The sequence below is a fragment of the Periplaneta americana genome, chromosome 1, assembly GCF_040183065.1.
Source record: "Periplaneta americana isolate PAMFEO1 chromosome 1, P.americana_PAMFEO1_priV1, whole genome shotgun sequence".
Lineage (NCBI taxonomy): Eukaryota > Metazoa > Arthropoda > Insecta > Blattodea > Blattidae > Periplaneta > Periplaneta americana.
Window position 1 is genome coordinate 138,278,331 of NC_091117.1, and position 18,069 is coordinate 138,296,399.

An 18,069-nucleotide genomic window follows, 5' to 3' on the forward strand; every position below is an offset into this window, starting at 1 on the left:
AGGAAGTGGCCATTTTGGAGTTAACATGTTCTAACCCAGGTCTGCAGAACCCTTAAGTAGGAGAAATATGACATCAGACTCACTCCACTTCTATTGGGGATGATCGACTTCTGCGTAGAGTTGTTTACATTCTCTGCCCAAGCAAAGGTCCATCAGTGGCGGCATGTAATTTTCAAAAAGGATTGTAATAAATTCGTTTTATTTATAATGCATTATCTCGTTTCAAGGTTTACAATTATGCTAGATTTCCTGTCGGTAGTTTGAGATTTCTTTGCACCTAACCTGCTTTAGATTTTTGAAAACTTTCCTTCTATCATCACCTACGGAAACATAAATTTATAGCATTTAAGTAATGAACCTTGAAAGTCACTATTAATTTCAATTCAAAATTAATACGAGTGACATCCTTAATTTAACAGTATATAAATAAATAATCAATATACAGTTCGTAATAATGAACTTACTCGAAAGTTTGTGCATTCCATAATAATCCTTAATATGGACTTTGTTGAAATGTGGTTAAATATTGAAATTACGAGTAGAAATAAATTGGATGGGACACAGTAAACAAGCAAGTCTTTCGTCTTCAGGAACAAAATAATCATATTCCAATTTCTTTTGGAAGTAGTATTTCTTCACTGGTTTAAATTTTGCCATGTTCCAGTTCTCTTTAAACTGCAGTACGCAAATTGTGTATTTATTTATTTTTAATTTTTTTTTATTTATTTATATATTTATTTATTTATTTGGCTGGAGTGCGTTACAATGTTGAATGACAGCATTGACATCCGGTCATATAGCTATCACTCACTTATCAACGTACAATTTATTTATCGTCCTATTACTAGCAAAACCAGTTAAGACCAGTAATGCAAGTTTTGTAAAAACTGGAATTAAAACTTTATTAATGCACGAAAAATCATAATAAATTCTTCAAATAAAGTAATTGGTTTGTTGCCTGCATGCAACATTTCGGATTTATTTCATTTTAGTAGAATACGGACTGTACTTAACTTATTTTACACAAAAAGTAGACTTAATCGGTTTTACTGGTAGGTAGACCTTCTTACATTATATGCACACATATATTTTAAAATTTATTTTACATGTCTTTTAACTTATTTATTTCCCTCCATTTTTCACTTACTTTCTAAAGGTATGTTCCTAAGAATTTTATTATCTGTTCATTTGTAATTCTTGATACCGTATTGTATACCTGCCGCCACGAGAATGAATGTTGATGCAACTGAGTGTAACTAGAACGCCATGACTGTACTGGTAGAAAGTGGGTGAGATAAGAAGGGGTACTAAGGCAGTCGTTCTGAGGAGCTGCAGTTCTGCAGGTCTGTTCTAACCAAACACCACAAATTCGGGAAGAAACAAAGTAATGTTCCAAAAGGTATAAGTTTTTAACTAGGCTAGTAATGGACCTGCATATTATCAGATGATAAGGATTATATAAAATCCAAATCATGCAGGGTAGGCATGATTCATCTCTTGTTTAGCCCAGTCTTTTACCAGTTGTCAAGCAGTCTTTTGTTATTGTTTGTGAGAAGCAAAGTCAACATGTATGCATCATGGAGGACATACCAAAGAGAATTCCATATTAAATATCTCAATTGCAGAATACCACCTCTCATTTACAAATTACTGTTTACATGATATGAAAATCTCATTTTGATGTAAGTTAAGTGCATACAGAATAATAATGCTGCTGTTCCCACGAGTAGACAGTGGTGGATTTTGACAGATATGTTGTGTTATATTGGTTCCTTTACGGAATTACAAGAAAAGTAAATTTAACAGTGGCAATTTCATGCAGAATATCTAAGAATATTTCGAATTGTTTAATGAATTGTTTATTGAGTTCAAAATTTTTTAAGACTTCAATTTCTTTTATGTCACGATGACTAATACATCATGTTAACAAAAGTGGTTGTAGGAAGAAATTCGAATGTACTTTCTAAATTAATATACAAAGCGATCCAAAAGTCGCGCACATCTTAATAATACATTCACATATATTTATAAAGGTGAATTTATTACGTTTGCTTACATCAGTTTTCACATGAGTTACATCATTTTTCACAACATATGCTGAAAATGGCAGCCCTGTTCAGTAACGGATGTACGAACTCTTTTTACCATGTTTGCGGCCACTTTTTTGAGCATGCATACACTGATGTTGTTAATCTCCGTTGTTATGTTCCTCCTTAGTTCCTCCAGAGTGTGAGACCTGTTTTTGTATACCCTTACTTTAAGATAACCCCACAGGAAGAAATCTGGGTACATCAAATCGGGGGAACGTGGGGGCCATAACCATTGAGAAATGATACGCTCACCAAAAAACTCGCGCAAAAACTGCATGGTTTCATTTGATGTGTGGCATGTGGCACTGTCCTGCTGGAACCAACAATCACGTTCATCATTGTCAAGAATCACTGATACACATTCCTTAAAACGTGCGATTAATCTCGTTATGGTCGAATTGTTAGGCACTGTCACATCCGGATAATTACTACGAAATTCGTCTACAACACTTGCATAAGAACGATTGGAAAAATAATGTTCAACAATGAAGACTTGTTGCTCTTGGGAAAACGACATGTTTGCCGAGCAATAAGCAAAGGACCACTGCAAGCGTCAGTGTATACATACAAATCACAATGACGTCTAGGATTGATACTATTTAATGGTAGCCGATAGCACTTTCCAACTGCACTACTCAATATATACACTATAATTTTAATGTGCGCGACTTTTGGATCACTCTGTAGTTACATTTATTGCGCACATCAAGATATTGCCCTACATAGCTTCAGAGCATCTCTGAGAGCGTATATTTGCATTGCATAGATATTTAATGTTGTTTAATATATCTCAGTAAATGCATCTGTATCTTAGCTCGAATGGTTTTCTAATTGCGTGTGTGGACAAAATGTGGTGGCTCCTGAAAATAAAGGGGTTGGCTCCGGAAATTTGTTAAGTTGTCCCTAGTAAAAAATGTTCTTTTATTGCATATAAGCTGCCTTTAAATAAATATTTTGTTATTATTGTTATTGAATCCAAGTGCTATTTTGTACATGAGTACTATTCCTGTTGTTCACCGACTTGTACACATATGTACATGAATAAACAGATGTAAACACGCAGTACCGGAGCATGGGGTGAGTCTAGCAGCATGAACTGTTGACTTGCAGCTTGTTGTCCATCCTAAGCAAAGCTTTATAGTATGATCTATGTACACCTAACTTGTATTCAAGGTAACCAAATGCAGGACTCTAATGATTACAAACTACTGACATTTGATTCGGAAAATAATGTCTGAAATTGTGGCAAGTAATTTACTCGGACATGTAAATTTAAATCTTATTTTTATTTGTTATTTTAGATTGTTGTTGTAACTGAATATGCTGAAAAGGAGCTGTATGAAATTTTGGGAAAAGAAGGATATTTGCCAGAAGAGAGAGTACGCAAAATTGCTTGTGACTTAGTATCTGCACTTTACTATTTGCATTCACATAGAGTTCTTCACAGGTATGCAATTTTATTATTGTTCACTGTTATTTTATCCAGTATTATATTTGTACTCATTGCTTCCCATTCTTGCTACTAGGTCAGAAGTTCACAGATTAAAATCTAAACAAGAACAATTTATTTCAAGAACTATAAAAAAAGATAGCATGGCTTCTTCAAATTTAAAGTTATAGTCAGTGCTGTCATGGCAATTGTTTTCTCCCTTGAAATATATTTTACTCTCCTCTCTCTGTATCTCCGACTGTTATTTAATGATTTTTTTTAATATTAAAGAAGTAGTAAAGAATTGTACAACAAGCTTGATTTAAAGAATACATTATGTAGCCCCACAGTAGATGCACACTTGTCTCGATGAATCTTGAAGTGTGTACTTGCAGCACTTCTTGTTTTTCAATCATCATTTTATATAATTCTGGATTCCAGTGCTGCATAGGTGGACAATTTTTGTTTATGAACATCAAACAAAATACATTAGGAACAGCAAGAGATGGTCCAAGATCTGTACAGCCTTCCACCTACAAAACTTAGGCACTCATATGCCGTATGGCTCTGTACAGACGAAATGTTCTTTTTCCCATACAATTAATTAAAAAAAAACTGTAGGTCTGTTCCCATACGATATATGGTTATATTCCTATTTCAAAGATATTGTGACAGCCACATCGAGACTCGATCATGCGTTCTGCAAGAGGACAGGTCGCACGGGAGTCGACACTGGCTCCACGGAGCACTGGGGGTAGCTCGCGGCGTGGAGAGGATAGGAGAGACGGCTACATGCTGGGCTGCGGCAGAGAGGAGAGGAAGTAATGCGCCTGCGACTAAGGGAAGAAATGCAGAGAAATCGAGAGGCGCCATCTTCTCGGCATCTGTAGATTGATCGCGAAATCGTACTCTCTGGAAACTATGGTTTGGTTATAAAGAGGAGACGCAAGTGAGCTGAGCAGTTAGTCAGTCGTTGCTAGCTTTTGGACAGCCAGCAGTGTGTAGCAGTGAAGCCAGCTTCGAGACGGAGTTCGACTTAAGTGTGTGTCTGCAACTGTGCGAGGGTCCCGGCGGAAGCAACGCAGTTGGAGGACCTGAGTTCGAAGTTCAGTGGACTGTTTCTGAAGGTCTTGGGATCGAGATACTGTGAACTTGAGTGACCGAGCTAGAAGAACTAGCCAAGGCAAACGAACTGAGAACCGATAGTTTTGTGTTGTAAATAGTGCTTTGTGAACATTAGTTGAGATTAGGAGTACATTGTTATTCTCAATATGAATTGTCATTGTCGTCTGTGGAGTGCAATAACGAAGACTGTGTTGCTGTGTGGAGTGGAAATCCCATTGTTGACGGGAGTATTTAAACTAAATTATAGAAAGTGATTATTGTTGAAACAATAAAATTACATTATTGTTTTGTATTAAAGTGACAATATAATGGTACGTAAAACAATCTCTCAGACTGAGTGGACTTCAAACAGAATTTACTGGCTATGTTATAATTCAAATCTGTTGGTCATAATTCTCACTATCATACTGTTATATCATTTCATTGAATAATCTCTGCAGTCGAACGTAATTTATTATTCTTTTTACAAATGACTGACGCTTGATTGATCACCTTGATCCAAGGATCCTGCTTCAGAACTAACATGCTGAAACTCCAGAACAGCGTTGCAGAACTGGGGAAGAGAGGGGTGGAAACATGAGGAAAGAGTTCATTACCCCATCCACAAGACCGGAGCCTTCAATGACATTCCTGTGACGTTAGGTATACAGACTGTTCTCTCTTCTCCTCTCTGCCTACCGTACAATGACGCGAGAGTTGAAAGGAAGGGATGAGTTACGTGTTCCGAGTTATGATGCGTGCTTCAATTGTAGCAGAGTTCTGAATCCCTGTTCTAGAATCTTCCGCTATCTTAGATTTTGCTCCATGGTGCGCACCGTGTGAAAATGGATTTATGTCACACCAAGAATGATAACTGTGATAATTAATGGAGGCAAAGATGGCAGAAAAAATAGGAGTATCCAGCAAAGACCTATCTCAAAAAGTCTTTGTTAACCAAAAATTCACTTGTGTTCATCAGCATTTTCATCCTGGTCTCTGGCTTGGAGAGTCGACACTCTAGCCATTAAATTAATCTTCATTCCATACAAGGTGACTCCGCTGTAAACAAATACACATGTCTGAATCCCATCTTATTGGCTGCAGGACGGAGAACCTATTTATGGCGCCTAGAACACTAAGCTAATTAGTACCCAGTCTGAAAACAGAACCTGTTATACATTTTCGAAGACTTAATAGGAAACGTGTTGTTTTTGTAAACACGAAAGGAAATACCATATATGTAAACAGTTGAAAACTAATTACTGAGCCTTTGAAGAAATAATTTAATTTGTAGGCAGGCTAAGGAGGGACTACTGTTGGAAATGAGGCATCATAAGATGACATGCAGCTGCATCCTCACTCACATTATAACTGAAACACAAGAAATGGAAATACAGAAACCAGTCAACATTTAATTTCATTTATTATATTCCATAGATCTATATTAGCAATGAAGTTTTAAGATGTGGAACAAGTCAAAATTTTACAAGATTACAATTTTAATTACAATTATAATTTTTACAAATTTTTTACAATTTTACAATTTTTTACAATATTTTGACGAGATGTAGTGAGATGAGGTGAGGCCTGAGGATTCGCCAAAAGATTACCTGGAACTTGCCTTATGGTTGGGGAAAACTTCGGAAAAAACTCAACCAGGTAATCAGACCAAAGGGAGTGAAATGAAGTGAGGCCGAGGACTCGCCATAGACCATCAGACTTCAGTCCCACGGCTGGGGAAAACCTCGGAAGAAACCAATCAATGAGACCAAACAGGGTATCCAACCCAAGCCCGAGTGCAGCTCCAGATCAGCAGGCCAACGAGTCTGCCGACTGAACTACATCGATGGCTCTACTAAAATATACAGTACATAACCAATCAGATTATTAAATTTACAAATGCAAATGATTATTCATCCGTTGAGCTATAAAATATAAGACATAGCAAGTAAGTTAATTAAATTTAAGGCATAAACAATTCACTCAGTTGTGATATACAGAAATTGATAATACATATCATGCAAATTATTTTAAATTACATACATAAACAATTCAGCAATAGACTTATACAGATTACTATTCAATTCAAATTCATCAGTCAAACTATACCAGCATTATACATTTGAGATGCGGAAGGATTTTGCCATATGTTTGTTGATATTGGAGTTACCTTATATGGAATGAAGATTATTGGTATGCCATGCTATAAGATGAAAATATTGTTAAGTAAATTGTTAATCATAATCATCATCTATTATTAGAACTGTTACCAAGATGTTGTTAGCACTTAAGTTGTGTTTAGATATTTATTTCAGAGTAGTATCACAGTCTAGTATATACAGTCACGAAGCTTGAGTTTATGAGGGTACTAGGAACAGTAGACTGTGCAGGTACTATTTCGCATTGTCTGTAATGAGGCGATAATAGCGATCCTAGTGGTTAGCAACTATCTATGGATGCATATTTACTACGTATTGAGCTTCGTGACTGTATATACTAGACTGTGGTAGGTATTATTCTAAAATAATAAAAATAATAAAATACAGTATTTTGTTATTCTGATATATATATTTTTTTAATTCATAGGGATTTAAAACCGCAGAACATTTTAATGGAAGCTGATGATGTCGCGAAGCTGTGTGATTTTGGATTTGCTCGTAGTATGAGTACAGGTACACATGTTTTAACGTCCATTAAAGGCACACCTCTTTACATGGCTCCAGAACTTATAGAAGAGAAACCTTATGATCATAATGCTGATTTGTGGTAAGTATAAGTTGTGTGTTTTATGATTTATTTTCTCATATCTTTTGCTGTGATCATCATCTTGGCAATTATGAAACAATTTTAATTATCAATTTGATATAAACGCAAAATTTCAGGTCTTTGGGATGCATTGTTTATGAATTACTAGTGGGTACTCCACCATTTTGCACTACATCTATTCTGCACTTGGTTCGACTTATTCGTCATGAAGCAGTAAAATGGCCAGATTTTATATCGTCTACTTGCCAGAGTTTCATTCAGGTAAATAATTTATTGTTAGATTCTTTTTCTTTGTCAGCACTGTGTTCATTTCGTTGATATTGCATTGTTTTTGCGCAGGGATTATTACAAAAGGATCCAAATCTGAGATTGACATGGCCACAATTACTGGAACATCCGTTTGTAGAAAATGGAGTTCTGATTCTTAAAGAAGAAGGTAATGTTAAATGTTCTATTGATATCCTCACGTCATAATAATATGACCTCTTTATTTTTACTTGCCATCCTTATTTCGTTCCTCATTTTTCATTACAGAAAATTAACTACAAATTAACTAGTAATTGGAATAACTATTGAATATATACTTACATATTTTAAGATTGTTTATGTAAATATTCAATGGTTATTCGAATCACTCTAAAATTAATGTACTACATGATATTGTTTGAATATGTGACTGAAGATGCCAAATAGGCGAAAACATTAGCAGTAAATCTTTTAACTTCAATTAATTATTTATATTTATAAATATTTGTTCTTGTTTTTAAAATATTGATAAGTCATTTAGACTGAACAAATAAAACAAATATTCATATTGTAGAATAATTAGGCCTATTATTTACAGTTGTTCTTAGCAGACTGTACATGTGTAGTTGCTTGCTCTGTTCAAACAACACTAATTATATCGCGTAAGAGTCAGGTCAAAACCAGTTAATCCTGCCTGCTCACTTCCCCTTCCGTGCAACTCTGGTCAGAAGATAATTGGATGACCCAGTATTTTATTATAATGAGCTATTGTAATGTTCTAATTATTGAACGTGTATATTCTTCAGGAGCAGATACCCCTCTTACTAATCCTCTGACAGCTTCTCTAGCAATGGCTAAGGAAATTCAAAAACAAGATTTGGCTAATAGAACAGCAGGACAATGCAAGTAAGAATAAATACATTTTATTTTGCTGTTACATTGTGTTGTAAATATAGTTTACTATTATTTCCTTATTAAAAGAAACTTTTATTATTATTATTATTATTATTATTATTATTATTATTATTATTATTATTATTATTATTATCATTATTATCATTATTCATTGTTACTATTATTACTACTACTACTACTACTAATTATTATTATTATTATTATTATTATTATTATTATTATTATAAATCAACATAAATAAATTTAGTATAGGCCTAACATAATGTAGTTCCGCACTGGGCGTCATGGTCTAAGGCATCCTGCCTAGGACTCATGTTACGGAATGCATGCTGGTTCGAGTTCTCATGGGAGAAGAAATTTTCTCATGAAATTTCGGCTGTGAATGGGGACTGGTGTCCACCCAGTATCGTGATGCACTTGGGGAGCTACGATACACAGTGAAAATCCGGTTTCGAAAACCAGCTATAAAAGTTGGGGGAGATCATTATGCTAACCACACGATACCTCCATTCTGGTTGGATGATCGTCCACCTCTGCTTCAGCATGTGGATGTGAGGCCAGCAGCCAGCTGGCCCTTCATGTGCTGTAGCGCCATGGATTTACTTTTACTTTTACTAACGTGTGCTGACCCAATTTTCATTACTTTGAATCATGCAATACCTGGTTACAGATTTTATCCTTATAGTTTTAATAATGCATGTTATTTTTTATTGTTTAATTTCAGAATGCTAACCTGTGCAGTGCAAAAAATGGAGGATCATGAAAAGAAATTGAAACTGTTAGACCTTAATGATGGAAGTACTTCAAGTATTAAATGTGGTGGAACTCACAACAATTCCTTAATTGTGTGTGATTGTAATTTATCTCTATGTAAGTCTTCGATAGTGAAGAGCTGTAACGTGAACAGTTCTGCAACAGTAGGGCTACATAAAGTTAGTAATGTATGTAATGAAAGTAACGAAAGAAAAGACAAATCGAGTATAAATGTTGATGCTGCACAAAAATTAACACAGAACATATCAAGGCTTTCCCTTGTTAGTTGCAAAAATGAAAATGTGGATTCTGCATCTCCAACTGTGGAGAGAGAGAGTCCGTCTTTACAAAATATACAGAAAGAGAAACCTCGTTCAACAATTGAAAGTACTTTTGCAGACCATGTTAATGAGCCAAATAAATTCGGATTGATAAATATAAGTCATGATAAAAATGCGTGTGCAAATGAAAGTTCTTCGTATAATAATTTAAAAGAATTAAACATGGACTCAGGCAAAATTAATCCGAACAGTATTAGTATAAATTCAAGTCAGATTTTAATAGACAAAATTAAATCAAAATGGATGTTGAACAAAGAGAAAAATGGCTTCAATTTGTGTCAGAGTCGTGGAGCATTCACTTTGCATAGCTGGGATTCAGCTGTAAACACACATCCTATTGAAAATGATGAATGGTTAGCATTCCTGCAACGTACCATGGAAGAAGTGATGGATGGTGATGTTGATGCAATACAACAATGCAGTTTTGTCGGTGTGGTAGTATCACCACTCCGTAATCCTTGTGCCAGTTGTCGGGTCATGGAGTATGTGGCATGTCTGCTTTCATTGCCTTTTGTGGTGAATGGCGTACTTGAAGAAGAGGTGTCCAAAATCAAACAGGTATTATGAATTTATTAACTCTTTCCAGTTAGATTGCTGTGTTACAATGGACAACTGAAGTCTTTTTGCTAGGGTTACCAGATGAAAAAATTAAAAGCAGGATTTTCCACATACAAGCAGGACATAATAGACTAACCTGATACTTGACATGACTTGACGTATGGTGTGTGTGTGTGTGTGTGTGTGCGTGCGCGCGCGCGCGTGTGCGTGTGCGTGTGCTCGTGCGCGCGTGTTTTTTTCAGCGGGAAAAGGCACATAAGTCAAAAAGGTCGATTTTTCTGTTGTACCGAATCGCATAAGTCAAGTATTTTTTCTAATTTTTCAAATAATAAAATTTCTTGTATGTTAAATTGAAAATGGTCTTACTTTAACCAACATACATGAATTTCATTATGATACTTATATTCAATTAAGAGTAAATTTTAAAAAAATTTCTCCTGAAAAATTCATTTTTTTTTACTTATATGTCTTTTTCCGCTGACATATATATAGGCCTATATATATATAATATATATATATATATATATATATATATATATATATATATATATAAAATAAGGTAATTTGTTGGCCTTTGTACAATAAAATTGATACAAAACTATTATCATAAATTGAATTAGTTAACTAAATGATACGGATTGTAAATAAGCTTTTACCTTGTTTAATTTTGGATTGTTAATACTTTTCTACTTTTATTCAATAGAGGTCAAATGACTTTATTGTCAAATGCCTGGCATTAGAAAACAACAACAACTTTTATTCAGTAAATGCTTGTGAACTTCCATACACCATAATTGTCTTGAATTAAATTTTACAAACATAATTCCTCTAATGGACCCTAAAGACGGTTTCTCTCTTTGACCCACTTAGAATTGACAAGAAGGAAAAGTAGACAGTTTCCAATTTTCTCCAATGCCTGGCTGGATATAGGACACACACATAAAAAGCAGGAAATGTCCGGCAAAATTCGGATGTCTGGTAACCCTACTTTTTGCACACCAGCTCACAACTTTTGTAAAGAACAGTGTGATGGTTTTTATGTATATTTTGCATTGTGTGCCTCGAGGCATCACATATTATATTTCTTTCAAATTGCAACAATGTAGTTGAGATGAGAGTAAATGCTGGATATAGCTATGTACTAACAATGTCAAACCACATGAATTGAATGCTTTACAACTGAAAATGTTTGTGGTGATATGGTGGTTGTGTAGATGTCTGCACTGTAATTCGTTTGTAAAGGGGAGGGAAGGCAAATTGCGAAATTATGTTGGTAAGGTGAATTTGAAGGATGCATCTTGTTCAGAAAGATATGTTAAATTCATCATCATTGATTCAATTTCTTAATCTTAGTGGACAGCTGGTTAACTCGTACTGCTGCTGCAAAATTTAAATTACTACGAGTAATTCATTTAATTACTTACATTTTGAAATGCTGTACATTGAAGTAAAAAAGATTTCTATGAAAATATACAAATCTATAAAGATTATGGGAATAATAAATTTAATTTTCACACCCTCTCTAGTGCTAAAGCACACTAGCTCAAAATTTATTAAACTTTATCAAGACTATTACTAGTACCTGTGTATTGTCGCTGTTATTTCTAAACCTTGTAACTCCAGGAAATAACATTTTCCAGTAAGAACAAAAATATTAATGGAGCATAAGCAGGTGCTTTCACAAAATATGCCTACCAAAAGTTCGCATTGACTATTTACCAGATTTTGTATTATTAGAATAAAGCACCAAAAATTCGCATATATCCAAACATTAACTAAGTTATACTACTGTAGGCTTTGTATTAACAGGTATGCTATCACTCCAGTGTATGTCGTTTTGTATTTTACCATTTACGGAAAATATATTTCTCAGTCTTGTTAAGTGTTGATAAACCACTGATGATCGATATTTTGTAATTGGCAAGCCCAAAACTTCAATTTCAGTAGTCATTGAATTTATGATTACATGTGCAGCCAATTTTGGAGTTTATTGAGGACTACAGATTGAATTATACCTCTGATTGAAATCCTGGCTGATATGTACAACTATATTATCAAGCAGTACATCTTACTAGGCAATATGTGTCAGAGGAAGAACAATTTTATTGTTTGTATACATCAAGTCAGCGATGTATGCAATGGAGGGGAAAATAAACTGGTCACCTTGCCCCATTATCTCCTGGCTTAGTTGCCTCATGACTGATACCTTATTTGTGGAGGGGGAGGAGGAAGGAGAAGAGAGATTTTTAAGATCTTGGTATAGGCCTAGATCATATATGTAACAGATAGGTCATTGCTATGTTAAAATCGTTTGCACTTTGAAGAGAACAACCGCCAGGATTGCCAACCGTCTGCCATAAACGAACATGAGATGGCAGTACAGTCGCTAATGCAATTCAAATGGGAATTATGACGTGACTCCTTACGTAACAACTAGATGGCAGCGTAGTAAACCTGACAAAAGTTGTTAACGTCAAAACTTATAAGGCCGACCAATCTGGGGTGTATATGATCTAATGATCTAGGGTATAGGTTATTCATCATCATCATCATCATTATTATTATTATTATTATTATTATTATTATTATTATTATTATTATTATTATTGATGTTGTTGTTGTTGTTGTAACACTCATTATTCTGGAGTTCTTGCATTTGTTTCCTTGCATTGCAGTAATACTGGTAACGAACTATATTGTCATCCTAAAAGCATTATGGTATCCCTAGTTGATCCACTGCAATTTTGTAGTGTTCTCCCCTTCCCTCCCCCACATTTCGGATCAACTTTTACTTCCGATGTTCTCAGTCCATTTTTCTTTTCATCTTTCAATTTATGATCTTCATACTTTCTCTTTTCTATCTATAAAGATCTACCATGCTTCCTTTTGGCTTCGGAATTTCACTTTGTAACTTATAACAGTATAGAAATCATGAATTCGTATTGCTTTCAACTGCAAAACTTTGCAGAATGTCATAAATAATTCAGTCCCTTGTGCAGTCAAGGATATTGTAGAATTCATCATCCTAATTACCCCAGCAGCGTGTTGAACAACAGATTTCTGTTGTACTATTGGGTGAGCCAAGACAAACAGAACTCAAACCAATTAATGAACATAAGACTGGGAGGCTATTTTATTTTATATTTGTATACAACTCAATACTAATAACGCACATTGACCTTGATCTTGAACAGTGGGTAAGGCACGGGGAGAGGGGTAATGCCAAAGCTTGCTTGTGAAGGAAACACCTGCAACAATCTAATTATTGCGTGCTTCTATATCGAATATCGGGTTCGGTTTATCTTGGCCCTCTCTGTTTATAAATAATATAAAATAAAGTAAATTTTCTATGCCGATAATAAAAATTGCAGGATATATTGTTAGGGTACACGTGAAATCAAGGTTCAATTTAGTACAAAATATGTCTGTAATTAAACCTTCAACAACGGTGCAACATTTGATCCACATACATTAACATTATTGTCAACAAAATTGGTTTCGTTACGTATACAAAAGCTATCTCAACATTCCCTTTACTATTTCTCTTTAAGTTTCTCACAGTAAGAATTGTAACAAGTGCATAGGAGTGACATTATTTTAATTAGTAGTCAACAGATTTAATTTTTTTTTGGCTGCGGGGCCCCCAGGGCGACAGCCCCACTTGCCTCACCCAAGAGCCGACCCTGCTTCTGAGTAACCTAATTGGTGTCTTAAATTTACTTTTCTCATACTTAATTTATTTTGAACTTTCATTATCCTTCCTGCAGGTTTTACATTGTAGACCTATATTGTTAGCATCTTATCAAGAATTGCATTTATACTTATTTAATTAAACATGTAGCCTGTTTGATTATATATGAAACTGCGTTTCCATCCTTTCTTACCATACTCAATATTACTGATATTTAAAAAAAAAAAAAAAAAAAAACGAACTTTACATATGTGATGGGCGTAGCTAATATTTGAAACTACACACTTTTTTTCTCTGTACAAACAGATATACCTGGATGTGAAGATAGTTCCTAACCTAGTTTATGCATCAAAACTACTAGCACGAAGAAAAGGTTATGATAGTGACGATCCAAATCCACTCTCTGCTGGGGATCTGCTTCGTCCTGTGTCAGATCTGAGTGCAGATGAACTTCAAGCTCTAGAATGTATCTATCTTTTGTTATGTCACTTAACGTATGCTGCTGAAGAGTTTTTGATTCAATTCTGTGATGCAGTAGCTATCCTAAATGCAACTACTCTTCTACAACAATTTCTGCTATTGGGACGCAGGAAAGTTAGAATTGTTACAGATCTTGTGGCCATTTTGTGCCACGTCCTAAGAGTGTTGCCTGAAAATGCCAGCCTTGTTGAGCAGATAGTCTTCGGAACAAGAGTAGAAGGTAAGAATTTTTGTTTTTGTCTGGAATATTAAACTAAAGATAAGCGTTCACTACATCATATCGCACTCCTCGTACGAATCGCACGCAACGGATATTTTAAGTGCAGTGCGTTCACTGTAACGGCTCCATCTCATTGCCTCATCGGATTCCCCTATCAGCTGTTTGAAACATGACATCGTACGATATTGACATTGCTGAAAACAGAGGAGTTGAGGTTAGGTCTATTAATTATAACTGTTAGAGAATAAGAATTTGTAATTGCTTCATGCGTCTTAATTGAAGAGGAAGAAACGAAAGAAATATTGGTTACATAATATATATGTAAGAAATGACTTGATTACTGTAATGGGAACACTTCAAATTATATAATTCTTCGCAATTTTTTACAAGCAAAATAAGTTTTCCGTCTGCCATTTTGGCGCGACACTGAACGTGGCACAACATAATAGTAACAGTTGAGCAATTAAAATTGACTTATTAAAGGAGGCCATGATCGTACGCATCGGAAAAGTTGCTCATCCGAGAAACGTGAACGGATTTGCCGAGAGGTGATGCGTGCGATATGATGTAGTGAATGCGGTTACATAAGAATTACAGCAAAGATTGTCTTTTTCCGATCCGTGTGATTCGTCCGATGAGTGCGATACGATGTAGTGAACGCTTACCTTAATAGTACCATTATAACCACAATTTATAGTTGAACAATCCAAAAATACTGGTACATGAAATAAAACAATATGAACAATTAGGCCTACAATCACAAATAGGCTACTATAGAACTTTATCAACTCCTATAATTTTAGAAAACTTTTTACCGTACTTTTTGTTGAAATAGTCTCCATTCTTTCTGTACCAAATTATTGCTGATACAGTCCTAACCAAGAGTTGTGGATTCTTTAGCTTCAAAAAAATCTTAAGTTCCCATTTTCTTGAATGAGAAAGTGAAGCTGTTGGCTCCATGTATTAGGCTCATAGCATGTAAAAAATTCCTTTTTCATGAATAAAGGCAAAATCCTACATATAAGCTTGAGCTGTGCACGTCGGCTCAATCGCTTGAGCAGCCCTTGAGCACCTAGCGCGCTACCTATATTATCGGCATATTCCTGAATGTTCTATCCTCAGCAGTAAGGATTTGTGGATAGAAAAGAGAGGGAGAAATAAGAGGTTTTCTGGTTAGCCAAGTAGTATCTCATCGTTACTCAGAAACTTCCCTTCGCCTGGTCAGGTAGACAAGTTAGACTTGGAGATGTAGACATCAGGCTTTGAAATTGTGCTGCAGAGATTAGTATTGAATTTGTATTCAAGTTTCGAAAACACGGAAGTATATGTTGGCTATGATGTGTTATTTTGGAAGGTTCCAGGTTATAGTGAGTTATTCTGAAAGGTTCCAGGTTATAGTAACGTGTGTTGGGTATTCAGAGATTCGCCTGTTTTGGTAAATTGTTAGCTTGGTATTTTCTAAATTGTTTGAGACATTTCTTCCTCTCGGTAGTCTCGGTATGTTTGTAATAGTTTAATAGTGTACAGAAGTGTGTTTATAATTTATTAGTAGCCGACTTAAGATTGAATATGGCTTTGAGCCTGCAGCAATGTAATAGAGTATATTGTACTAATTATCGGCCATTAACTCTCATTTTGATTATTTCATTTAGTTAACATTGTTATATAGTTTTCATTATTTACTCTTTGCTCTTTCATGTCCGTTAATATCATTGTATATATTTGTATTCTTTTACATATTTAATTAATTATATGGTATGTTGTACTATTTAATATCAGGCATTGCTTATTTGTACTTATTTGCATGCTTCCATTGAGCAACTTGATCAAATCCACATCACCTTTACCACCTGACCTAGTAGCCGTATCATATAATGTGATGTTTAAGTCTACCATTACTCTGTTCTCAGCTATTGGTAAGAGATGTAATTATGATTATGGAGGCTTCTGGTAGAATACGTCAATTCAAAATTGCATTGGTTTCTAAGCTTCAATGTGTAACAATAACTGCCAACGCAAATAATGAGGAGCACAAATAGACGGAGTATCAAAATAACTCTCCTGTAAAATGCAATATTTGTGACATACTGCCCTTTACCTCTGGTATATAGATATGTATTTTTCTGTATATGTTTGGAATATTCAATTGAATAAATTCATAGAGTGACTGTTTCTTAATTAAACATGCCTAAATAAAGCAATCAATTCTTGGTATTGGAGCATAGCAGCACTGATTATGATTCTGGGAGCGACACATGATGTTTCCGATTATAAATTTGCCTAGTGGTATAGCTAATGACCTAAATTAAAACCAGTGGGGTATGTCATTGAAAAAGGTTGAGAACCACTGCTTTACACAATAGGTATTAGTTTTCCGAAATTGGTTACCTTAAAGTTTAGTTTTCACTACATTTGACTATTTTTCAGTTTGATGAAAAGAAGACCTGAGATCAGCTATGTATAGGCCTACATGATAATAATGAATGATTAAAAGAGATATTTAAACAAAAAAATCATAAATTGGTTATAAATAAATTGCATTACAAGTTAAAAATCGACGATTTTTTTCACATGATTGTTCAGGATCTTCAACCATTGACCTGCTCCGTATGTTAACGCATCATAATCCTGTTCTTCGAGCTCGAAGCTCTACACTTCTCCAACTTCTTGGTCGGTATAGCTGTAGAGCCTTACAATTGAACTGGAGTAATGGACTGAAAGAAGAATTGGAAAATCTGATGCATGATTCTAACAAGATGGTGAAAAAGGTTAGTTTTTTTTTTTTTTTATTTTTAACATAAATCTTTGTTACTTAATTTCCCATATACTTAAATATACAGAACATTTTCAGTCGAATGGCTAGCATACTGGCTTTCCACTTACGAGATTTCATTGAGATCAGCGAACTTTTTACGGAAAAATGGAATAAGGTTATTCGATAAGTTTTCCGAGGATTTTCTGAAGTTTCTTGCTGTTGTTTTAGCTATGTAGTATTATTTGCTGTTAACATCGCTGCATCGTGAAATAAATGGTTTTGTGCAAATGACACTTTTTCATTATACAGTTTACCAATTTGTACAGTAACTCAAATAATTTACTGTTTTATATAAATGTTTGTAATAAATTATTAGTGAGCTCATTCTTTCAGGTCCATTTAGCATCGTAAATTGCCAAGTCATTAGATACATCCCACCTTTCTTTGTTATCTCCATATTCACACAGTGCAAAACATTTAAACAAGTTATCTCTCATTTGTTGCCAAACTGGGCGACTAGTTATATGTTATGAATGAATTCAGTCTCTTAACAAGTAATATTTTTATGTCTTTGTACTGAATGCGTCCTGCATTATAAACACTCTGTTCAGTGAGTGAATGACATAGGTATTCGTGGAAAGAAGTTGAAAGAAACTTTTTTGCATTTGTCTTTTTGTCTGATCTGGTATGCGTGTAGGATGTTAATATAAATTTTTCTTTG

The 18,069-nt window shown here is 34.7% G+C and overlaps 1 protein-coding gene across 3 annotated transcripts in view; it reads left to right on the forward strand.

Moving 5' to 3' along the window:
* fu (STKc_STK36 domain-containing protein fused) overlaps positions 1 to 18,069 on the forward strand; it is a 36,905-nt gene that overhangs the window by 4,446 nt on the left and 14,390 nt on the right. For all 3 annotated transcript variants that reach the window (XM_069828029.1, XM_069828021.1, XM_069828036.1), the window contains exons 3-10: positions 3,392 to 3,537; positions 7,210 to 7,389; positions 7,506 to 7,650; positions 7,729 to 7,825; positions 8,442 to 8,541; positions 9,275 to 10,202; positions 14,200 to 14,593; positions 17,177 to 17,361. In XM_069828029.1, the coding sequence (XP_069684130.1) occupies positions 3,392 to 3,537; positions 7,210 to 7,389; positions 7,506 to 7,650; positions 7,729 to 7,825; positions 8,442 to 8,541; positions 9,275 to 10,202; positions 14,200 to 14,593; positions 17,177 to 17,361 (2,175 nt within the window). The remainder of the gene's footprint in view (positions 1 to 3,391; positions 3,538 to 7,209; positions 7,390 to 7,505; positions 7,651 to 7,728; positions 7,826 to 8,441; positions 8,542 to 9,274; positions 10,203 to 14,199; positions 14,594 to 17,176; positions 17,362 to 18,069) is intronic.